This window comes from Sander lucioperca, chromosome 5 (assembly GCF_008315115.2).
Source record: "Sander lucioperca isolate FBNREF2018 chromosome 5, SLUC_FBN_1.2, whole genome shotgun sequence".
NCBI lineage: Eukaryota > Metazoa > Chordata > Actinopteri > Perciformes > Percidae > Sander > Sander lucioperca.
In genome coordinates, this window is record NC_050177.1 from 36,373,005 (window position 1) to 36,398,400 (window position 25,396).

Sequence of the window (25,396 nt, forward strand, 5' to 3'; positions counted from 1 at the left end):
AGAGCTCCACCAAAGAGCAAGTACATCTCGCTGCAGTCGTTGCGGAAGGTTATCTGAATAAGAATTTTGGACATGTGGGGGCGAACTATCTTCTTAGCTGAAGCCGACAACGGGACAATATTTTTATTTTATGTTGGCAATGCAAGCTGAAGCGACGTAGCAGATGACGTTGAGAAGTTGCAGTGAGGAATATTTTAGGAGCACCATTTTCCATCTTAGTGTTGAGCCGGGAAACATGGCTAAAAGAGCTCTACAGCGAAAAGATGTGCTGGGCGAGCCGTCAGTCGGTCAAAGCTAACAGAAGCTAGCTGGCGTAAGCTGACAGCTACCAAGTGATCGGCGGAGACAGGGAGTACATGTATTTGAAAGAGTCCGGCAGTTGTGGTAGACGAAGGTCCAGTCGGGAGATTGGATGGAGAGTCCACTGAAGTCCACTGTGGTCTGAAGGGCTAATCCTCGCTAGATCACTAGCTAGTCGGGAGGTTGACAGCTAACGTTGGTGATGACTCACGATGGTGAGTAACGTACGTTACACAGGCTGGCAGCAGCACAGAGTCCAGAGTTGATAAGTGGGGGGGGGGTAGAAAGGTGTTGAGAATGACCAACACCTAATCTTAAACTTAGTGTAGCTACTTAAATTGCTACGACCCGATCAGAGGTTACTTAAATTGAGACGTTCAGTCAAAATCAAGCATGTCACCTTCAAACGGGATCTCTGTTTGCAGGGTTCAGGCTGGACCCTCCCGGTGATCATGCTGCTCTGGGGGACCGGCTGTACAGTGAGAAGCCGCTGCTGACAGACGCAGAGCTCTGCCAGAACTCCGACTGCTGTCTGTCTGTGCGGCCGTCTGACGGCATCAGTATTAAATTGAGACAGTTTTATTAGCGGTTAAAAACGTCTCGCGTTAAATAGTCTAATTCGGTACAGTTGGTTTTAACGCCTGATGCGAAGTGTAGGCCTATAGGAGTACACATGAAAACCCTGAACAAGCAGCGTCGCTCTGCTCTGTCTTTCTGCTGTGCCCCATTCACGTAGTAGTTTTACACTATGTAGATTAAACTCTGCAATTAATCCGCGGTTCACATATATGTATGAACTGTGGTGGTCCGTTACACTGTAGGCTATATTCAACATCACTGATTAAGTAGCCTAAGTCAAACAACTGGACTTTAGGGTCAAGTGTTGTTGTATCCGGCCCATGTCCCGGATGTGAAAGCCTCCTTACTGGACTACTGAATATAATAATATTCCATTATATTTTGTATTTTGGCTGCTTTGTGTGTTCCCACAAAGACAAATTCTGAGCAAGGAAAAACCCTGAAGTATAATCACAGACAGCCATAAAAAACATTTAAATTGCAGAGTTAGAGTTATAACTTAATATGTACAGTGTCAACAGAGAGAAACACGGACAATTGAACAGACAGTGACAACATACATACTACATACCTACATACTGTAGAGAATGACAGTAACAGCATACAAACGGCATAAATAAAAATTTGTTATAAACGTGTGCTCTTTAAAAAGTAGAAAGCATTGTTTGCCAGTTACATTAAATGTTTAAAAATCCGTAAATGTCCGTGGGTGGGGCTGCATGGGCGTGGTAATGTGGGCTGGTGTGGGTATGGGTGTGTGTTGGTGTGGGTGTGGGTGTGGTAGTAAGGAGAGAGAATAGGAGAAGGAAGTTTGTGTGAGGTGGACCTGGTCACCACAGACCCAAATCTTCTCAGCTGTTGCTACTGTCATATGCTGTACTGGCTCTTCATGTGGCACTATTATTATTTATATTATAACAAGGTAATGCAATGTGTGATCAAGTGATGACTGATTAACAGTAATGTAAATGCTAAATGCCCTAATACCTACATATCATGTAAGACTCAATTTCTCCATTTCTTTGCACAAAACTCTCCAGAAAGTGCCATTTAATGTAAATGGGGCTGTCGCAGTGTCATGGGTGCGCCGTATATTTTCCTGCTTTTTTGTCCTTTGCCAATCACACCTATGAAACATATCGCCCAACCTGGTCCCTACCTAGCTAACCCAGCGGTCTCCCCGCCGCTGGCAGACAGGGAGGAGAGCGGAGGTAGCTACTCCGAAGATGGTTAAGCTAACGTTAGGGCTGGCTAGTTAGCCCAACTGCAGTGACGTAAGTGTGACGTCCACTCCAAATTGGTCTATAGGTCTCCTTTAAAACATGATAATTTATGAAGACATGGAACGTTTTGTCTGAAATTTAAACCACTCATATATGGTTCCAGGTCTCCCAGCCCACTTTCTGAGCCCAGTAGTGTCAAAATCAGCACTTACCAGAGTGCGCTCATGTCACAATGTCATTTTTGACAAAAACAAAAAGGGCGGTCTCTGTTAAGTCCTGTCAATGGAAACCATATATAGTATTGTTTTCCAGAAAATCTACATTTTGTACTGGAGGAAGTAAATGTTTTTAAGAGTAAATATTTTAAGACAAAGTTCTTAGACTCAAAAGTGAGTGACATCATTAACACCTAGGTGAGCTATAGTGCTGCTGTTGATTGACGCCACTGTGAATTAATGCTTTAATCACAAGTTGCTGTAAGCCACTTTTGTGTATCTATTGCCTCCCTCAACATCACTTAGTGGAATGGCAGAGATTGATAAGTGTTTCGTTAATAAGGGTATCTAATTGACCAAATGATTAGCTCAATGAATAAAGAATCATGGCAGTCAGCTGCAGAGACTCGAGCATCAATCACTGTAGCCTGCAGATTAGGTGCTCTCTGAGGTCACTGCTGCTTTTATGGCCAGATGGTGGTAATGATAAATGCTAATTGGCTGCTTCTCTCCTGGTTTTCATAGTGTAGAAACATGTTTGTATAGTGAAAAATATGTAATGAGAGGTAAGAATTTCTTTGTAGCAGAAAATGCAGTTGATTATGAAACAAAAACAAGTATGTTTTATGGATGGAAAATAAAGGGTGGCAGATCTGTTATAGTCAGAACCCCAGAGCTCTGGAATGCGCTGCTGGAGGGGCTAGGACAATCAAAAGCATTGATACTTAATCGCTTCTTTCACAGAATCTTTTATCAACCAGATGTTTTTTTTCCACTTTATTTTTCGGTTTTATTTCTCTTATGTGTTGGTGTGCCAGCACTGCATTCTTCTAGTGCTATCTGTAGTATCTAGCTGTAAATACTGCATTATACACAGCACTACACACACACTACACTTGGCTGATGAGAAAAGGTAAGTGTTGAATGATGTCTTAGCAGTAGCTAGGGAAGGCTGGACAAGGTCCAACTATGGCTTGTTAGAATAGCCAAGGAGTCAAGCCTAGTTTTAACACGAAACAACTTGGCACTTAGTTGTAACGGGCAGAAAGGGAGGGCAAAGGCGTCAGTGTGGCCCCCAGCAGTCTCTTATCCACTCACATTTCAGGGTATATTTAGCTGCCTGTAAGAACAAGCCAAGCCAAGCTTTGCTCAGAGACCCCATAATAGTTGAGAAAACTACAGCTATTTTGGTGTATATTGTGGTGATTGTAACAATAGAATGTCCTATGGATTTAAGGCCAAAAACCCATCAGTCAAAGTGAGTTCACATACAGTAATTATAATTACTGTCATCCTGCATTACTTTACAGATGTACCAACACTGGATTGTATAATCTGGCAAAAGTCGCTACGGATTATTTTTTTAAAGCTAAGACAATTGACTTTCAATGCTCATAAAGTAATTCATTGATGGTCCTTAAAGCTGAACTGATCAATATTTTCACGTGTAAATGGGGTCGCACTTAGTGACAAACCAACTGAGAATTATCACCCAACTCTGCAGTTCCCCTCAGTTCTACAGTTCTACTTTGAGTGTCTTTTAGCTCATCTTTTTTGGTTTCATAGCCCTCAACATTACTGTTTAGGTTCAGTCTCACTCGCAACTGTTTCCAGCTGCAGAAGGCAGCTGTTTTCAGTGAAAAAAGCTCTTGGTTGGAGCTTAGCAAATGTGTGTATTTTGCCAGAACTCAGTCACTCGCAGCGGTGCTGCCAAATCATTTTTCACATTCACACAATCATTTTCACTTGCATATATGACCATAATTCTACACTGTAGGCTGTGGTAAATGCAGGCTGAGACATTACACTGTAGAGCACAGTATTTATTTTATTTTATTTGTATTTATTTATTTATAAAGGACAACACACATTAATCAACATTTCTGTAAATGTGCCAGTGTTAGCCAGCCGGCTAATTTTCAACTATAGTCCTTCGGCCAGATAATTTTAGACCAGAGCAGCAAGAAGTAGCAAGATATTAGTGCAGGTTAAAGTGCAGTAAAGAAAGGATTGGATTTTGATCTGCCTTATTTACACATCGTAGGCTGGAGTGAAGTGAAAGAAAATGGCAATCCATTCTGATTATCAGTCGTTGCCTTTTTAAGCTTTTGTGTGCTTGTAGAAGTGTGGTCCTCTGTCAGCATAGTAATTGTTTAGATTTTTATCCATTTATATTTATCAACAATCCCTATGGACTCGCCACAGATATACTGTATAATGGTCAATTTGTGCTGCAGGGTAGTGAAATATTAAGCTATTTGTTGCACCTTCATTTGACTAAAGTGTGCTTGTTTCTATCTTGTTGGACATAGGTATATCTGACCCAACATTGAACTCAGTACTTGCCTCAAAACTACACTGACTCAGCTGAGATTTAGCTAACTATTAGTTTTTAGTACAGTATTATAGTACATCACTTCTCTACACACACACACACACACACACACACACACAGACGTACATACTCTCACTCCAAATCACCAGAGAGCAGCCACTCTGATGTTACATCCGTGAAATGTGACCCCGAGGCATGGCGGCTATGGCGTCCTGCGTCATCACACACGCTCTCCTACCGTGCTTGAGATTGGCTCTGCTCTCTAATAGGCCAGGAGGGGACCTGGGAGGACAATATGTACTGTAAGAGATCTGACTCACTGACTCATTTAAATGATGGATGTTCAACAGAAGCACATTTCAGCGAGATAATAGACACAATCAAAATCAACAAGAGAATTTGCAATCTATCTGTGGCTCTTCTCTCTCTATCAGCATATCAATGTATATATAAAAAAGATATACATTTCATGCTTTAAAAAGTTCTTCCAAATATCTTTTCTACATAATAATCATATTTCAAGCATTTTTCATCACAGATAGTTGAGATGCAGTTGTATTTAGCCATTTATTTTCATATTATGCCTTCCACATTTTATAATAGGCACACGTAGACATCAAGTCTCCAAACCTCTTATTTCTCTCCTTTTTTGACAGTACTTATTTGTAGTTTCAGATCTTTTAAATCAAAGGTAATATGTTCTTGCCACATGCTGGCCACCTGTAAGTCCAGTATTCAATAGGTTGAGGAGAGCATTGTGGACTTTAAAACCAAAACAATGAGCTAAAAGGTGCCAAAATGTTCAGTTGAGCTGGGGGCAGCTGCAGGGTCAGGCGATATTAAACTACTACAGACAACCCCTTTCACATTACACATTTCATTCTATTCCATTAGTCATTTATTCCATTCTTATAATAAAAATATTGAATAGTGCAGCTTTAAAATCAAAAGTGAGAGACTTCATCAATGACATCCAGGTGAGCTTTGGTACTGCTGGTGATTGACACTGTAAATGGACAGAGTAGTGTGTTGAAAAGTAAAACCAGTGTGAATTGTTACGTTATTAACTAGTTGCTAGTCTTTTGTTAGTTTTTTTTGGTCTTTATTTGGCTTTAAATTGCTCTTGAATCCAGTTCCAGGTAGTGAAAGTTGTGGTTCCTAAATAGTTTTTAGCTTGGTTTTCTGAAACCTGCCCAGTAAGTGAAACCTCATCTCTCCAGCTCTTTGCTAAAGATTGCCAGCAGTCAGCTGCTAAAATCTTCTCTTCCACTGCGCTCATGCAGCCAGTCACTTCTGTTGACAGCTTTTTAATACAGGTTTAGTAGAAGCTTGGCAGACAAACCAGCTGTTTTCACAGTAGTAGAATGTAGTATTTTCACATTGTTGTACTTAACTTTTTATTTTTCTCTGACCTCTCATATTTGATTCTATCTGATCCTGTTTTATAATTCTCTGACAGCAGCACAGAGGTTCTTTAGGCAGAGCTTTTTCATGTCCTGGGTGGTTTTCTAAAGGAAGGAAAGGAATACAGAGCAATAAGTGCAGCCACCAGTTTGTAGCTTTGATAGTAAGTGTAAATTGGCCTGCTGCTACTTTTAAGTCCTTTATGCGTTGGTAGCAAGCAAACAAATGCAGCTTGTTGCCACGGTAGCTATGGTAACTACTGGTTAACACAACCTCAGGGGAGGATGAAAATGCAGAGTAGCCAGAGTGCATTTTTATGTGTGTGTGTGTGTGTGTGTGACATGCTTGTGTGTGTGCGTGCTATGTTGTTTCCCCTGGAGACATCTCCTCTCAGAAGTGAAATCCATAGTTTGCTATCATCTTATCAATCCTGTATGTCCGTCCATGTTGTGTGGTGGTGTTACTACCATGGGTGTGATTTGCTGTTTGCACTTCACTCTCAGCAGCTCGCCCACCAGGCTAGCCCAAGCTTGTTTCACTCAGCTGCCCTGGGTCTTTGGCTGTGAGGTCACAGCTGTGGGAATACAGAAAGGTACATGCATAAGTCAGCTGGGGTAAGGTTCAACCAAGGCCAAAGTGGTGCAGTCAAGGGTTCAAAGGACATACAGGCTATGCTTATTTGAGGGTTGTCGAGTTCTAAAATATTATAAAGTCCCACATAAACACAAGAAAACCACAGACCTTCATTTGATAAGAATTTGTCTTTGTTGTTTATGATTGGCCATTGTGTAACTGTTAATTTGAGACCATGTTGCTTAGTGAAGAGCCATGTGTATTCAGTGGGTCTTACTGACAGTTTTGTTAGAGAAAACCCAACTCATGGCAGTATGGATCATCCAGGATTCTCGCTGTAATTTGACTCACATGATTTTGATCCTTGTGTTTACACAGTGTGAGGAGTCACATAATGAATGTTTGAGCCAGTGTGATGATAAGGATGTGGTGGTCTTATTAGCAGCAGCCTTGTAAATCGGAGGAATTTGCAGTAATGAATACATTTTGCAGCAATCAAAGTCGGGTACAAGCTTTGAAAATGCTTGAAAAAGGCAGCACATTTCCAGCTCAAATTACCAGAAAATGTGCACTGCAAAAAATCATCTGGACAGGATTGTATACGTTGTATGTGCTGATTTTGCTATTTTTTTAATATGACATCTGATATGATCCTTTATTTTATTTTACATATTGACATAAAACAAAATTAAAATAAAAACATTTCGATAACATAAATTTGTTTTTCAAGGTATTGTGAACAAGCTTTTGTACTGCTGATTAAAACACCAAATTCTTCTTTTGAAATACATCGTCGTGTGGCCGGGTTGGATCAGTGGGTAGAGCAGGCGCACATATACTGAGAGGTTTATGACTCGACGCAGAGGTCCAGGTTTCGAATCCGACCTGTGACGACTTCCTGCATGTCTTCCCCCCCTCTCTCCCCCTTCTCACCTAGCTGTCCTGTCAAATCAAAGGTGGAAAAGCCCCCAAAAATTATCTTATAAAAATACATCGTCATTATACAACTTTCGGGGCTGATGCTGCTGGCTCAAACTGGTTAGTTTTAAACTATGTAGTGCTGTTAAAAAGGTTAATATCTTAGCAAGTAGTCTATCTGCAACATGTCTTTTAGTATGTTTGTAACCTTAACTATTATCTATCACAGTTGAGTTCACGGTTGATTGTCGGTGCTTTTTTTCACCAGTGAGGGGAGCTACAATGCAGGCAGCTTACTAATTCAGGATTGAATGTTAACTATTTGTTTATTCATGTACTAATCACCTCTATTCCTAAAGAGATGACTCAAACTATCATAGTTGTTTTGGCTGACGCTCGTTTGTTCCAATTTTCTATCACCAGTAACTGACAAGAGTGGTGATGGAGAGTGAATCCAGATCCAAAAACTATGGGTGATGTCAGAGATGCAGTGTCCATGTCTTACTGTTGCCATCTGCATTACAGAACCAAAATAACCCTCCAAACACCACTGCTGCCAAATAGAAACAAACCTCAAACATCTACCAAGCCTGCCTTTAGCTAGCTGACTTAAAGCAAGGCGGTTTCTTGATGCTGTTAGCCTGGCTGGCTTAGCAGTACTCAACTAAATAGCCAGAGCCACTTGGCCTGCCTCTGTGTGTTTTGGCTAGCAGTGTGTGTTGGCCTGTCTCCAGCACGCTGCCTGTCTGCTTACTCCAGATCCATATGCTGAATTATTGATGAACCTGTGGCCACTGAGAGAGAGGGAGGCAGAGGGAGAAAGCGATAGAGACCCTGAAGGAGGGGAAATTACACAGAGGAGAAGTAGGTGCCATCGGAAGAGAAGGCAGGGTGCCACGGAGGAAGAGAGAAAGCTGGAGAGGATAGGGAGCAGTAAGAAAGGGAGGGAAGAGAGGAGAGAGACAGATTAAAGAAATAGGAGCCTCTCTCACTAAACTCAACACGGATCAGCAACACCAGATACTTTTATTTATTCAGACCCTGGCTGCTGTGCATGTGAACAAGAGCTTCTCTCTGCCACGGCTGGCACAGGAACACACTGTGCTCGCTGCCTGGCTTTACCTCCAACAGCCCGCCGGACTCTCCCATTATAGCCGTGGGAGACACACACTATACCGAGAGAGGGAGGAGGGGTGGGCTGGTGCCCTGCTGCAAGAGAAGGGAATTTGCAACTTGAGATGTCAAAATAGTCAGGAGAGATTCTATTCCATATTTATTTATTATTAGTGTCGCTAGATAAACATATAGCCATGGCACCCTAATACAGTATTTTCATTTGAAATGTTCCAGTTTAGAGGAATAAAATGTAACAATTAGTATTTTAGTCTATGGCTAAAATACATATATTTACATTCAATCAAAGTTGATTTTATAGACACAGGGAGTACTTTCTAAGGCTGTAAAAACCAGTAAATAATGTCTGTGTGTGGCTGTGGAGGACGTTGAACATACTGTACATTACAGAAGTGTAAAAAATGCCCGAAAACAAATACAAATGTGAAGTGAAAAAGATAAAGAAAGTTTAATGGAATTGTTACACTTGGGCGCAGTTACCATATGGGACAAGATGCTGCTGTAGTGGGGCCATCAACTTCTCTTTGGGACTGGAAGCAACATTAGCTCATTTTAACAAACTACACTTCTTTAACAAGAAGCCTGCATCAAGGGTTAGGCTTAGGCATAGGCTAATGCATTGAAGGAGTATCAGTGTGGGTCAGTGTTTGGTATTCAGTTATGTGTCACACAGTTTTCATGATATTATGCCAAAAAGATGGAAGTGTTATAGTCAGTGATGCACATTCTTAAATCATTCTGTGTCTTTAAAACCAGATTAATGCTTAGACAAGCAAGGATAAATGTTGCTGTAGTGCAAGTTTTGATGGGATTGTTGCTGATGAACTAATACTCATTTTTCTTTGCTGTGGCTGCAGTCGATGCAGTATTTCAGAGGCTCTCCCTCCCTGTGGCTGAGAAACCAGCAGCAGCATGTCCCGCGTCTCCTCCACCGCCAAGCGCTACTCTGGCCCCTCCTACACCAGCCACTACAGCTCCTACAGCTCCTCCCTGACCCCAGGCCATAGCTCCTACAGCGAGCGGGACAGGCTGTCCTCCTACAAGTCCCCTACCTCCACCTCTTCTTCAGGTTACTCCTCCTCCAGTTATCTGAGCAGTTCTGCCGCTCGCAGCCGCAACTACAGCACCGCCTCAGATCCCGACCGCGACCGGGGTCGAACCATCCCACGCACTGACATCCTCGGAAGCAGCATCAGCAGCCGCCGGAGCGAGAGCCTCAGCAGAACCCCTGTCAAGAGCTATGGAGGGTTGGGGCTGAGTGGAGGATCGACCTATACCGGCTACAGTTCCTACTCTTCTTCCTCGGCCCAGTCCAGCTACCTCTCCTCTTCACCGGTGGCCTCCAGTATCTTGCTCAACCGACGAAAATCTGTATCCCAGAGTGACTTGAGCAGGGACCTGGCCTCTCTGGGCCTCAATGATGCCTCCTCCTCTTCCTCCACCTCATCTTCTTCCGCCAGTGCCCTGCGCAGCTACCGCAGTCGGGCCAGCGATGTGGCCAACTCGTATGGCACTAGCTCCCGCCCGAGCTACTCCGGCCTGTCACGGAGCTCTACTCAGGAGGCCCTGTCGCAGAGCTCCACCCAGGAGGTCTTCAGCAGCAGTGGCAGCAGCAGCAGAGCATTCAGCTCTTCCTCATGGGAGCCGAGCAGTAACAGGCTGTCTGACTCCCCCACCAGGGACTCCATGGTAAGAAAATGTCCCTCTGTTCTTGCACATACTGGCTTGGCTTGCTTTTATTGGGGGTACACTGCTCCTTTGGTGATCGATATCTAGGGGCTGAGTATAGCTGCAGTCATCACCACAGAGGCACACTGGTTTCAATTCTTTGACATGGTGAAGCCCCACAATGCTGTGTGGCTTCTGAGAGTACTGGCTTTTACCAAATGGGGGCACTATTGTTCAAATTAATTTCAATGCACTTGAAGTCTTGGTTTACAGTGATATACCGGACGTGTTATACTCTCATGCCTCTAACATGTTCCTTGGTCGACTGTTTGAGCTATTCAGTAAATGGCAGGTACAAGAACTCTTATTTTTTGTAACATAATAATCATGTGCTATCTGGAGAACATTATTTTAGGTGTACGTAAGTAGTTTCATGGTTATGTGACAAATGAGCATGGATACCGGACCCCTTCTTTCCCAGCAATTAGCTAGTTACACCTCTCAGAAGGAGCTGCTTAGCTATGATGGGCTGATTCTGCAGGCCACTAGCCTCATCTCTAAGCTCAGTATTAATGACCTGAGCTTCCTCTATGCAGTTCAGAAAGCACAACTGACCCACTTCCTCTCAGGATTAGTCCCGATAACCGCTTAAAAAATGGGAGGAGGGTGGGGAGAGGTCAGGAGGGGAAGAGTAGATGGTAGGAAGGATGGAGAGTGAAAAAGAGAATTAGGAAAAATGTTGGTGTACATCTTCCTTTAAAGTGCTTTTCAGTGCATTTCAAGTAGTTATAAGCATGAATAAACTCTCTTGAAATATAACGTTTTAAAGTTAGGATCAAACATTTACTATACTATTAATGGGCATAAATGTACATCATGTTTATTATATTACACTCTTATTGTTTACTATTTGTTAATCAGATTAACTTTTAATGTACTCATAATCAGAATGCCTTATTAGTACTACGATCAATGTAAATTGAATATCCTTGGGTTTTGGACTGTTAGTGGGACAAATTAAACATTTAAAGATGTCACCTTTGGCTCTGAGAAAATGTAATGGGCATTTTCATTATTTTCTTATATTATTTTGACAAAACAACTAATTAGTTATTTAAAAAAAAAAATCTGAATTGATTGAAAATAATTGTTAGTTGCAGCCCTAAATAACCACATCAAAGACTAGCCACTCAAAATGTACCAAGAAATTCAGCACTTCAACAAAAGCCAAACTCTAAACTTATTCTGATTCTGGCTGATTAGAAGCCTGCTCAGGTTGAAAGTGTGCGGCACTATATTGGGAATAATGTGACGTCATTGCACTAATTAGACTGTCTGTACACATAGTCTTGAGAAGAGGTTTAATCAGCCAAAGTGATTAAAATTGCTTGTGTTGGTTTACAATGGGTGTGCAGGGCCTTTAAAAATAAACAGCCATCTGAAAATGCTGCATTATACACAAAAAGTATTTTTGATACTATATGTGCTATTTTTGATAGTATGTTTGATGATGTAGGCCTCATACAGGGTGTTGTTACTCTCATAACATACTGTACATAGACTTGCTGTATGCACTTGAATGACTCTAGCATATGGAATAAGGAAGGTTTAACACTATTAACTAACTGGTCTTGTGGTGGGGCTGCACACTGTCATGAGGTATACTTGAACAAATAAAACCAGCTGTACGTTTCCTAATCAGTCAGGTGCTCCTTTTTAGTACAAGTCTCCATTCAGAAATAGACAAACATTACCTAACACAACCTGCACATTACATATGATTTGGCTCTCCTAGTGAAGGGTGAAAATCACTTTAGACTACTAAGGGGGGTTGTACTAAAAATAAAATATAAACACAGGATAAAATATTCTCTGTTGGCTGCAAAAATGATAATTTTATAGTGTTCTATGAGCCTGCGGCTCATAACTGTGAAACACATATAGTCAGTTTGATATGCCTCTTAACCATGGACCATGAGCTAAAGTCCATGTTTCAATATCAGTTAGGTGATGCAGGTTCCTGAAGTGGAATCGGCAAGCTTGAACTACACTTTTATTCTCATTTACAGTAACCCATCAAGTAATCAACACCTATCCATCATGCACGGACTGACAAGTACTGGATGTCACCAGCTGGGCTATTTGTACTGTTAATTAGCCCAGGCCTCTTTTACTTCAGGCACATTTAATCACCTTCTTCCCCCGGGGCAGGGCATCTGCACTGATAAAGATTTTAGAGCACAGTCTGCAGAAACCAGCCTTAGTGAGGGTCTTGAGTTTGTGTGTTATGTTTACACAATGTTATTACATGGCTTGGTTGAATACTTGATTCTGATTAGTCAATCACAGCATTCTGCTGTCTGCTATTTCTGTGTAACAGACCTTTGCTGAGTATAACAGACTGTTGCCATGGACGAAGTTCTGATCATAGACTGGCGGACCATTTTTAAATCAATAAAATCATATTAAAATCAATATTTGTGCTCAAATACGTAGCTCATACCACTGATCAGTGGATGACAAAGGGAGAGAGAGGGTGGAGAAAACAGAGCTAATGGCAACAGTCCAAACCGAGCATTAGTTAGCCATGCTAACATATTTTAACTGTAATGATTATTTGTCATTATTTTAGACAGTTTACACTGAACAATGAGTGGATTAATCACAGTAAATCAATCAACAGTAATCTATAGATTTCTTAATATCATTAGCTGCTTGATATGCATTTGATTGTATGGATGTACTGTATGATGGTCCTAGCACATAAACTCATTCATAAAGCTCTCAATCAGCATATTAGGTCATTCATCAACACAGCCGAGTGGTGCTTATTATTAGGGTTGCAACTATCAATTATTTTCCTTATCAATAAATGTATATTATTATTTTCTTGGTCAACAGATTCATCATTTTGTCTATAGAATGCCAGCAAATAGCAATGCAAATGCTCATCACAAGTTCACATGGCCCAATATTTTGTTTTATCCGACCAACAGTTCAAAACCAAAGATTTTCAGTTTAATACCATAGAAGACGAAATCATATTCACATTTGACCAGCTGAAACCAGAGAATTTTCACCATTTTACTTTCAAAAATGACTTAAAAAGGGTGGTAAACAGTAAATTAGAGTAATCAATAGAGTTGTGAGGTGGCCAGAGTGTGCAGTGTTTGAACATTTTACCAGTAATTGCAGCTTTTTCCTTCCCTTCTGCTATACATTATTGTGTCACAGATGATGAAATAATGACATAGATGCGGAAAAAAAACACCGCTAAAATAATGTGATCTGCACAGTTCAATTGATGTTGAATTGGCTTTCCATAAGCCGAGTTTCTACTACATACAGTTGAAAATTTTTTATAGCTCAACCCAAACTCTACACTGTTTGGTGTATAATGACTACAGAACAAACTTGTTGTTGCTTATGCTCTCCTGAAATAGATTTGGTAAAACAAAATAAATCCAGTTCTGATAATTTCTCAGAAGCTTACACAAAAACAACACAAAAATAGCAGCTGCTGGTGCCTCATGGTCCTGTTCATATTGTGCCATGTCTATGATTAAGGCAAGCTGGTAAACATGACTATAGTTCTTGTTTTCCTTGTTTCTCATGCATGATTTTCAAATCAGACACGTACAGGGAAAAACACATTTCTATGGCTTTTCTAGGTATACAGTGTGAACCTTGTAACCTTGTATGCAGTCTTATTCATCACCTGATTCTCTTGTGCTCCTTTCAAGCATCTCATGCATTTCTTTGAATCCGTCAGACCTTTTTGAATAACTAAATGAAGTAACTTCTGGAAGCTGTCTTGTATTAGCAGGTTTCGACTGGTGTAGCTCACAGGTGATAGACTCTGACAAGACACTTTACAAAGGCAGATAACAATGCAAATGCCTTTCACATAACGGGTGGGTTAGCTTGTGAGTTGGCTAGCTGACACTTAAAGTTATTAGTACTAGTACAGTGTCCGTTCAAAACGTGCCTATTTGGAACTGGCCGATTATTTGCCTCCGGTATTGCTGCTTTCTCCAGAACCGCTCATCCACACAACTTCCCACTCGACACTACTTGAGTCCTGAGCGTTACACCTGCCGTGATGTAGTTGCGCCCCCTAGCAATGCTAGGGTACATGTGTGTATATGTGCATTGACGTATTATTGGCAACATTACAGGTTCACGTTCAGTTCTACCTCCAAATAAATGTCAACCTTCCATTCACACTTTTGCTCCTTGGCTCCTACAAACAAACAGTCACAGTAAGGTAAAGGTGGCATGACTGAGTCAAAGCTGATTTTTTTCCCCCCAAGTTCTTCTGCTCAGGCTTAGTGTCTAGACTTACTGTTGAGTCAACAATATTTTTAGACTTCTCTTCTAAATATTTTCAGGCTGTCCCACTGTCGGTTTGCCACCTTGGTCAGACAGTTTATGGTTTGATAAAAAAAGAAAAGAAATCTGAGACGTGGAGCTTGTTTTTTTGGGAAATAAGGGCCAGTTGTTTAGTAGCTCAGTTTTGTAAGCTGTCATTATGAGTTTGCTTGATAAGGTTTGTGGATCAGTGTTTGGCATGTCTATCAGGACAGCCATTTTTAACATTACACCAAAGCTGTTAGCTGTCAATAGATAGAATACTGTATCTAATATGCAATGGATGCACCAGTATCAATATTGGGATTTTGACCTCAAATCAAAACAAAGCATCCTAATATTCTCTATAGTCTATACTATCAGTATTACAAAAGTATTCAAAAACAGAGCAATAGTGCCTTTGAAGTTAATTATATTCATCCATTTTCTAGCTGCTTATCCAAGTCAGGGTCATGGTGACAGCAGGGTGTGCAGCAGCTCAGATGTCCTTTTTGACTTCCCTCCGTTTTTCTGAAGGTCCCTAAACACTTCTATGCCAGCTAGGAAAACAACATTTACTATCTGGTATTTTGTGATTGGTGGACCCTCATAATCAGCTGTCCAAATCACAAGTAATTTCTCTGATGCAGTGGCTACACCCTGAGTTTCTCTCAGCACGATGGGCCTCATTCGCCAATCGTTCTTAAGAACAAATTTGTTCTTAAACCCCACTTACGCAGTTTTCACGAAAATTCTGGCATTCACCAGTGTTTTCTTATTTGGGATTTGTTCATAGGTAAGAACAGAATACGCACACTCAAGAGCACTCTTACGCACAATTGAGAGCGGACATGTTTGCCCAAAATAAGTAGTTATACCGTTTTCATCCATTCTAATTTAAAATATTAATATTTCTTTATAATTTTGTAACTAATTATTTTCATTATTTTACACATAATAATATGTTTGTTTGTTTTAATAAAAACACTACACTTACACTTCTGCTCATTCGTAAAGCACTTTGAATTGCATTGTGTATGAATTGTGCTAGGCCTATATACTTCATCAGTTCTGCGCCCTTCTCCGGATACAGCGTTCACTGCATGAGTAAATGCCGTAGACTGTTAACGGTCTATGGTAATTGCATTCCATGCATCGGTTTTATTTGCTGCTTTGTATCCACTGCTGACGCTACTAAATATTATGTCTCGTTTTTCACTAACTTCTTGCAGAATTACTAAAGTTCTTCTTTCTTTTGGAGTCGAGGTCTCCGCAGTCTTCACCACGTCTTTTTCGACATTTCTCTAAGTGTGCACACGGCCCTGCCATCTCATGCCCTTTTATGGGAATTAACGGGGCGTTTACCTATGCTAAATAGGAGCAACGGGCACAAGCTTTCAAATTACGAAGACATTGGGATTCATCATTCTAAGAACACACCTGCGAACAATTCTGCTGTTTTCTGTTCTGAGAACACGTCATGAATCAGACGTAGACTTTTCTTAGGAACTTTCTTAAGAACAAATTTAAGAAAAAACGTAGGAAGATATTGGTGAATGAGGCCCAATGAGTCTAGCGAAAAAGCCAAAAGCTTCACTTTGGGTCACTAGCAAAAGCTTATAACTTTAAAGAGCTTTACTTGTTGGTCAGCTTTCCCTTCACCACCACAGTCTGATACAGTGGTTGCATTACTGCATGTGAAGCCTAAGAGACGTGGGGCAAAGATACTGTGAGATGAAAGGTACAGGTGCCAGTGCTCTAAAAATAACAGGAAGTTAGTTAGGGGGTGGCAGTGTTCTCAATTCTAGTCTCAATTCTGTCTAATGGGGGGGGGGGGGGGCTCACAGTGTCAGACTTTGATCTTTGATCTAGACCCACACTTCTTAATTATAAGCAGAGCAGCACCTGTAGCCAAGTTCAAACATCCGAAGGCTGCAGCCCCTTAACTGGGACTTATCTGATATCCAGTTCTACAGTTACTGTACAGAAGACTTCATTCTGTTCTGGAACAGTGACACGGAATGCTTCATTCTGTTCTGGAACTCTCCCGCATAATCTCCTGAACTCTCCCACATACAAATGATGTAATGTCAGCATTTCACATCAGTGTTAGCAAGTTAAAGGAAGATATGCACGTTGTAGTGTAGGATTGTAGACTAAGGGCGCTGACACACCAACCCGATTATCGGCCGTCGGACAGTCTGGCGAGGTCCGTGACTCGAGTCTGTTCGGTGTGTTCCGTGCCATCGTCCGTCGGAGGAGCTGTCGGCCTTTATTTTGGCCGACCCGACATGCTCAGTTGGAGACAGGGCAGTCAGGACTCACCCGGAAATGGCGAGCGGATGAGCCTCTCAAAATCTGACGAAAATCTTTTAAACTGACCTTTGTCGATCTGAAATGAAGACAGATTCAGCAACTGCATGGCCTATTTCTAAGGTCTAATGTGCCTACTTTAGCTTAGGGAATAGACATGGGCGTCATTTTGGTTTGAAATGTGCTGGGTACAATAACGCATTCTTTTTTTTTTCTCTTTCGCGCAGGTCATGTTTTGAAAGACGCTGTCCTGTAACTTACTAATGAATAAAAACGTGGTTTAATGTACGTAAACAATGATCAATGATTACCAAATTTCTCTCTCATATTGCTCCTCATAACCACTGAAAACTGTCAAAAAATCGAACCCAAAGTCCAATTATTATGGACGTTATTTGACTCCCCACGGTTCTCATGGGGTTTATAAGTCATAACGTGAAAAAGCTTAACGTGGTTTAATGTACCTAAACAACGATCAATCATCACCACATTTCTGGTTCGATTTTTTGACAGTTTTCAGTGGTTATGAGGAGCAATATGAGAGAGAAATCAGGTAATCATTGATCATTGTTTATAGGTACAAGCTTTTTCCTCGCCATAAGAAGGAAAAGACAACGCTAATGTGAGCTAACTTATATAATCGTTGGATTTCGGTTTAGTTCTTTTGACAGGCATAAGTGTTCATTACAAGATATGGCCATGAGAAATTTGGTGATCATTGATCGTTGTTTAGGTACATTAAACCATGTTAAGCTTTTTTTCGCGTTAAGCATAATGTCCCAACAGGCAATGTAGTGAACAGAGAAGCGTGCAGCCAGCGCAGCAGCAGAGCGTCTGTGTCTGTGTCTGCCCTGTGGAGATTGTTGTTGATTTTTTGGCATCTGTCGCTCAAGAATTATGTGTTATGGACTTTTTTTTTTAACTAAATTGTGGTGGGTACAAAATGACTCATGATGAAATCTGGTAGCTATCCCTAGGTAATTGTACTCTGACTTCTCCTAGATAACATTGTTCAGAGACTGCTTTTGTCCCATTTTATACCAGACTGCTCTTGGCTAGCTCTTTGCATCAGATATCACAATACAAACATTGACCCTTTGCCCCCGTCTCACACATAGTAGTTTTTCACCTCGAGGATTTAGACATTCACACATGCACGCACGCACGCACTCTCACACACACACACACACACACACACACACACACACACACACACACACACACACACAGCCTGGTGATGGAATGTGCTCCATGGCTATTTGTTGTGTACACACGCTTGGAGCCTGGTTCGTGAGATTGCTGCTGGGGACATGTTGCACTTCTTTCACTTTACACTGTAAAAAATCTCCCGCACTGTAAACCCACTGTGCATTTCAATCCTTTCTCTGAGAAATGCATGTTGCATTGACATGGTCAGTAGCTGATAATTTAAGGTAGCAAAGGGTTGACTTTCATGAAAAGATAGCAGGGTTGAAACACTACTTTTTTTATAGTTTCCCCTGTTTGGTATTTTGATGACCCTGAACCAGACTGCCTGTGAGTGGGAGGTGAGGCACAGAACATTCTGTTGTCTTTCTCAATAATCAGCTCCATCAGTAAGGAAACTTCCCTGAAAAATAGCTAAAACACCCAGTGTTAAGTTAGACCATTTCTCATCAAGACCTTTAACAGTCATCAGGTGCTTGTCATGTGGAATGTCAAAATATAAGTCTCATTTACTAAAAACAGATGCAAGAGCATATTGGATGGATTCAATCATACTTTTGTGTTTCATTTGACCATAGTCATGGAATTAAAAAAGCCTGATGCAACACCTGTATGTTTTCCAAATTTTAACTTTAGGGCACTCTAGAAATCAACAAGCTGTATTCTTGCTAAAGAGCTAAGAGTAAAACCCGTTTTTAATAGTGTGCTAGCACTCTTTCAAGTCTCTTTTCATTGTTCCATATTTCTTATTACTTATTACTGAGTAAACCATTGGAACTTTATTGGATACTTAGCCTTAAAGCTGCTCTATACAGTATTAGTATATTATATTATTATTATTATTATTATTATTATTATTATTATAGTATTTTATATTAACAATGGATCAAATGACAAACAATTATCACACGACTCATAAGTTCCCCCCAGCTTTATGGAGAATTTTGGTGTCTTTCAGCACATTCCTTGGTTTTCTGGCCTGCAACTTTAATATTTTGGTTCAGTTTCACCGCTCTCATCAGCAGCAGCAGGCAGCTGTTTTCAGCCAGTAAAACTCTACCTAAAAAGTCAGACTGAAATTTATGATTGTTCACTTTTAATATGATTATGTGTCAACTGTTGCACAGTATGAAATTGATGTGAGCTTTACTTAGCATTACAAGTAAAGACCTTTTTTGTCACTTGTGAAAAGGTAACAACAATATATTCTTGTTAAGGGCCTTGCTCAAGGGCACCTCAGTTGTGGTAATGAGTGAGGGGCAAGTGCTGCTCTTTCACTTTCCCCACCCAGATTTATCCTGTCGGTGTGGGGATTGAACCGACGACCTCCCAGTTTTTGTGTGATTTTGAGCCCCATGTGATATTTTCCCAGACACCGTACATGGAGGATATATTTACTGTTGATTGTTGTGTAAATCTCTTCATTTTGGTTGACAAACTGCCTATACTTTAATGCTGATTAATATTGTGACATATTATACTAAACCCCTATTCTTTGTGTCGCTGGTCAATCATCTGGTGAACCTCATTAAAGACCCCTTTAAGGACTGCCAAATATCATTTTAGAACAACTGGATCAGATTGTAGTAAACCACAGCCACATATTGTCACATTTATACAGTAGTGTAGCTATTATCATGCTGCTACATTGATAAATTATATTGTGGCATATAAGCAATGGCTAGGACGACAGAGGTTAGTTTTCTGTCATGATCCTTATAGAGATGAGTAGTCTCCTTGGACCACAGCATTAGTCCTTCAGGTTGTTACAGCAGCGTGAAGGATGGACCGTGACGTAGACAGCACGGCTGGAGGCGGTCGATGACGTTTGTTGTAGGCTGACTTTTACCCGAGCCAAAAGGGGCGGACCTCCAGTCCTGTAAAACGGAATCGGAGCACAATATGTATTTATGGCCATTTACAGACCTACTCTAGAGTTGCGTACTGTATAGTCTGACACAGCAGTCAGTGGCTCTTTTGTCATTAATAAGTCTTTTTTTACCCGAGCTTAATCGCTCTTTATACGGTTATTATAACATACTGTAAGTAGAATAATTAAAAGGGAAAGCCACAGGTCGTATTTTTTCGGCGTGATGTGTGAGGTTGGTGCCGTTATATGAATGAATAAATGACAATAGGCAGAGAGCCTATCAGAAACGGAGTAATTTGCCTTCCTGCAACAGAAAACGGCTCAACACAACCAAAGAGCAGGAGGGCTCAGAAAACCTTCGCTGTCGTCTGAATTACTCGCACCGGTCTTCGGCTTCGTTCCTCCGCCAGCATGCCGAGCATGCGACAGTCATACACGGTGACCGTACCTGAGGAGCCGCCGGCCGCTCCTTTCCCGTTTCTGAAGCAGGAGATGCGAAGAAAAGGCAGCATGTCTGGCTCAATGCTGGTGTCAACTTTCGTAGGGCTTCTCATAAACCAAGCCAAGGTAAGAGATAGTACCCGCTACGTCCCGTTACCTCTGCTTCGAAGAGAACGTCACACCAAACTCCATTCAAAAATCAGGCAAATTCATAAATATCGGATGATTTCTTTGTTGACAGAGCTGTACGACTAAGACGCTAGTAAAAATGCTTTGTGAATTGTTTTTTTTTAACTACAAAACGATGCATATGTAATTTAGCCTACCAAATAGCAGTTTTTTTTAATAATACAGAAATTGTCATTTGCGGAGGTAAGCCGCTCTTTTAAGCCGCTGTACTCTGATGTGCCAGGATCAGTGGGCCTGTACTGGCAAGTCACTGGTTATATAACAACCGTTTAATCCCCCTCATACATTACAGCTGCTATACTATACTGCTCTTATGTATCTCAGTGTAGGTCTTATGGAAATAAAATAAATAACCCATTCTGACAGGGCTTTCTTTATGCAATGGACCTATCTAGCATCTGTATGTTGCCTCTGGCTATTATGGACACAGCCACATACAAACACATATATACTGAGTGCACATACTGAAAATCATTGGTGTATGAGCCAGTTCAGCCTCAAGACAAAGGAATTATGGCAATACTTTTTTTAAATTGAAAGTTGCTATCTATGTTTTGTGCTGATTTAAATTGTTATACGTTTTGTAGTCTTCCAGTTCAAATATCTCCACAGGTTCCCTGTGTTTAATTATTGTCATGGTAGAAAAGTCTCTTTAAAATAAATTTGATAAATGCAGGATATTAAAATTCTCTTAGTAAGCCAGGTGGACGAGCAGCCAAAAAGCAAGGTGAGGCAGATTTCACTGTAGATTTTATGCTGTGAAGTCCTCCCACACTAGAATGCTATCTGTAATTAAAAGTAAAAAATTAACAAAATAAAATATACACTACATAAATGAGGGATGACGTTCGTGATCACCTGTGTGTGTGTGTGTGTGTGTGCGTGTGCGTGTGCGCGTGTGCGTGTGGTATGTTCCCAAGCTACAGCGTGGAGCAGAGCTGCTGTGTGCCAGCTTCTGTTATGTAATGAGAAATCACATTAGAATACACTTTAGTGCTGGCCTGGCAGCTTGGCATGCTTTCTGTTTTGTTGTCACTGTCCACCTGCTCCTCTTGTCCCATCCTTCTCCTTTCTCTCTTGCTCATCATCTGCCCTCTACTTCTCCCTCCCTGCAGACCACTTCATGCATGGCAAATTAAATGTTGTGTAGTGTTAGCATGTGTGGTTATCTGTGATTATGCACATGTTTCTGCACAGCTGGCTTACAGCACACACCAGCACTGACAGCTGTAAGGTTAAAGGTTGCTTTCTGTTTTCTAACTGCTGCTCTACAATTGCTCTGTAGTATTAAAGCTAATGATCGAAAGAAAATCAGGTTTGCCACCATCATAATAATAAGTTATCATACATAAAGTCTCACACACACACACACACACACACACACACACACACACACACTGTTGACTAAAGGATTTAGGGATATGGTTGGAAGCAATATCACAATATTCATTTTAATATTTTTTTTCCGGTTTCAACATATTACACTAAAAATTGTATGAAATCAACATTCATTGCAATGAACTGTGGTACACTGTCATGCATTACATTAAACAAAATAATCACACATTGATTGATATTAAGCATAATCCTTAAAGGGATAGTTTGGGTATTTTGAAGTGGGGTTATATGAGGTACTTAACCCTAATGAGTGTATTACTTACAGTCAGGGCATGAAGTTAACTTTTTTGACCACCAGCCACTGTGGCAGGTGGATTTTTAAATCCACCTGCCACAGGGACTTTTTACCAGCCACTTTTTTTTTGCGTCATAAAGGTGAAAAACAGGAATTGCTGTGACTCTATGATCCTGTCCTGTCCTATTGATGGTAGCCCGCCTTGATAATCCTGCATAGGGGCCCGGTGTTGGCTCGTTATGCCACTGCATATAAGAGATGAGATGACTGACAAAATCAGGAGTAGCCTACGCACACCACAACAACAAAACACTGGTGAATGCGCACCATAACACATGAATGTTTTTTGTATAGTTCTTAAAAATAAAAAAATAAATAAAAAGGAAACTTGTTTTGGGGAGAATAATACTTATTACTATTAATTAATTACTCTGGGCTGAGATTTTCTAGGAACTTTACCAAAAAGGCTCAGGATGCTGCAAATGTTGGTAAAATATGAAAAAGGCTGGTGGATTTAAGACAAAATAATTTATTGGATGAATCAAATATGAACATATCTGTCATTGTCAGTGGCTTGTTGATCTTTACATTGTTAGTTAATTTCCTATCCTGGCCTGGGACACACATTCATATGGTTTAATAAAGGACTTATTGGACTTTAACTTATCATTGCACTTACAATAACGTAGCTGTCCTCAATTTAGGTCATCCTTTACGTCTCATCTGCGTTTTTTCCTGCATCCACCATGTGCGTTTGTGTGTGTGTCTGTGCGTGCGTGTGTTTGTGTGTCTGTGTGTGTGTTTGTGTGTGCGCGTCAGTCGCGGGGGAAACGGAGCAGCCCCGCCCGCTGCAGCCGACAATTTGAAACAGCAGCGCTGACTTTAGGGTGAAGAAATGTTCCAGCGTACATTGATGTTAAAATGTCTACATGTTGGCAGGACGGTCTGAAATGTTTTGACGGTCTTTCGCTGTACGTTTTGTTGGTAAATGTGAGATGTTCGAGTCACATACACGTCTCGTCTTCATATCAGAAACTAGGAAATTAATTTGACCCGTTCTCACTTCCGCTTGGTCAGTGGCTGCACGTGGGATGCTGGGATTGTGTGAGTAATTAAAATGCGATAGGGGGCCCCGGCTGTCAATCAATGTCTTCTAGTGATACGGGCCCCTGATTGGACCAGGCCCGTAAGCAACCGCGTACCCTGCTTACCGATAGTTACGAGTCTGAATCACTCAATTCTCATTGGCTACCCGCCAATGTGGCAGGTAGATTGACAGTTTCACCCGCCAATCACAAAAGTTACCCGCATTTGGCGGGTGGGCGGGTGCCAATTTCATGCCCTGCTTACAGTAGATGCCGGTCGACATGCTTCCAGTTTAGAGAAGCAGGCTGAAGTACAGACACAAAAGCTAAACAATGTACTGCAGCAAAATGTATTTTAGCCACCTAAAAAAAAATCAACATTGGTTTAAGTGTACGCTATATTATATATGTATATTTACGCTATATTCGCTGCCTCGATTGGTTATGTCGTTTGTGTGATTGTGTAACTTTTGTTAGGGTTAACTTGGATTCAACAAAGTCACACAATAACACAAACCTACTTACTGAGTGTTCTGCGTGGTAAAATATTACTGTTTTTCTCAAAGGAGTCTGGTGGCTTTGAAGAGAGCGAGAAATAAGTACCTCATACAACCCCACTTGAAAATATCTGTACTATTCCTTTAACTTAAATGTTAAAACACCTATTATCTATCCTACCAATGGCAGATAAACCCCAAACATCACTCATTAAGATTTACTGGTCAAAACATTTTTCTAATAAATATATTTTACTTCTGACTTTGATTGCTTATTTATGTTCAGACTTGATTTAATATGTGCTCATTCACTTATTATTTTTGTTTGTAATTTGTCACTATAAGCAAGCCATTCAAATGTCAGAGATGTAGTGCTTTGCTTATACATTTTTCATACCAAAGACAAATATTACTAGCAAGAGTCTGAGTGTACCACACTGATATTAACTTCAGTGGGAGTAACTTGGCAGTAGATCTTTCATATGAGGATATCATGTGTGGTATTTACAGTATACCGTGTACAATTCTGAGGTGTTGGCTATTTGTTGCACATTAGCATTTGGTACATTGTCAGTCTACATGTCGATGCATATGGTGTGATCCTCCAGTGTAGTGTGATGTGATAAGACACAGGCCTAGAGGCCCAGGCTTCAGTGTAATGTTAACACAAGTCTGTTAGCTAGTAATTAACTTTGCTACCATTGAGGGTGAATTATTTTCCTGGGAAAGAAGTTGCATACCAGTGGAGATGTGTGAAGATGAACAGAGTGGTTATATAAGAAGCCAATGCATTGCTTTATGGTCACATTGCTCTCTAGCGGTTATCTAAACAAGGTTGGATTTTAGTGTGATACCCATGGTGTGTGAAGAAGAGCGTCTTCTCACAGCCGTTGATCCAATTAAATGCAACCAAGGGGCCAGTGCTTAGGATCATATGCTGCATTTATTTGTATTTCTCAGAAAGACAGTTCTTCTAAGTCAGAGGATCTCACTGTTTACTTGTTTGCATGTAGGCTGAGTGTGTGTGAGCGAGTTTCAGAGTTTAGCTGTGGCGTCACCGGACACTGGCTCAACAAGCTCCGATGACTGATTTAGTCTCTGTGTGCTTTTTAGAAGGGAAAAATAGATTGTCTCTCTATTTCCCTATCAAGTGCCAATGTTGGAGTGTGTGGACACACACACACACACACACACACACACACACACACACAAACAAGCGTGTGAGCAAAAAGTGTCACTTCTGCTCACATAGGAGAAACTCGACAGTAGCAGAAGAGGTAACTCATAGAGAGTGAGAGAGATTGCTTATGATGGTGTGCCAAATAGAGAGACAGGTCAGAACAGACTGTTCTGCTTTCTCTCTCTCTCACGCTGGTATTGCAGCCAATCAGCAGTTGGCATTCGGCAGTGCCAGGTGGACCCAGGCATCCTGCTGCTGGTAGTGTGAAGTTTAGTTTACAGCC

General features: G+C 41.0%; 1 protein-coding gene across 7 annotated transcripts in view; it reads left to right on the forward strand.

Annotated features, from left to right (window-relative positions):
• usp2a (ubiquitin specific peptidase 2a) overlaps window positions 1-25,396 on the forward strand; it is a 51,318-nt gene that overhangs the window by 5,765 nt on the left and 20,157 nt on the right. For 5 of the 7 annotated variants that reach the window (XM_036001705.1, XM_036001707.1, XM_031283741.2 and 2 more), the window contains exon 3: window positions 9,539-10,370. In XM_036001705.1, the coding sequence (XP_035857598.1) occupies window positions 9,594-10,370 (777 nt within the window). In that variant the 5' untranslated portion in view covers window positions 9,539-9,593. Of the gene's footprint in view, window positions 1-9,538; window positions 10,371-20,137; window positions 20,656-25,396 lie in introns of those variants that run through there. The other 2 variants (XM_036001708.1, XM_036001709.1) reach the window with 2 other exon arrangements.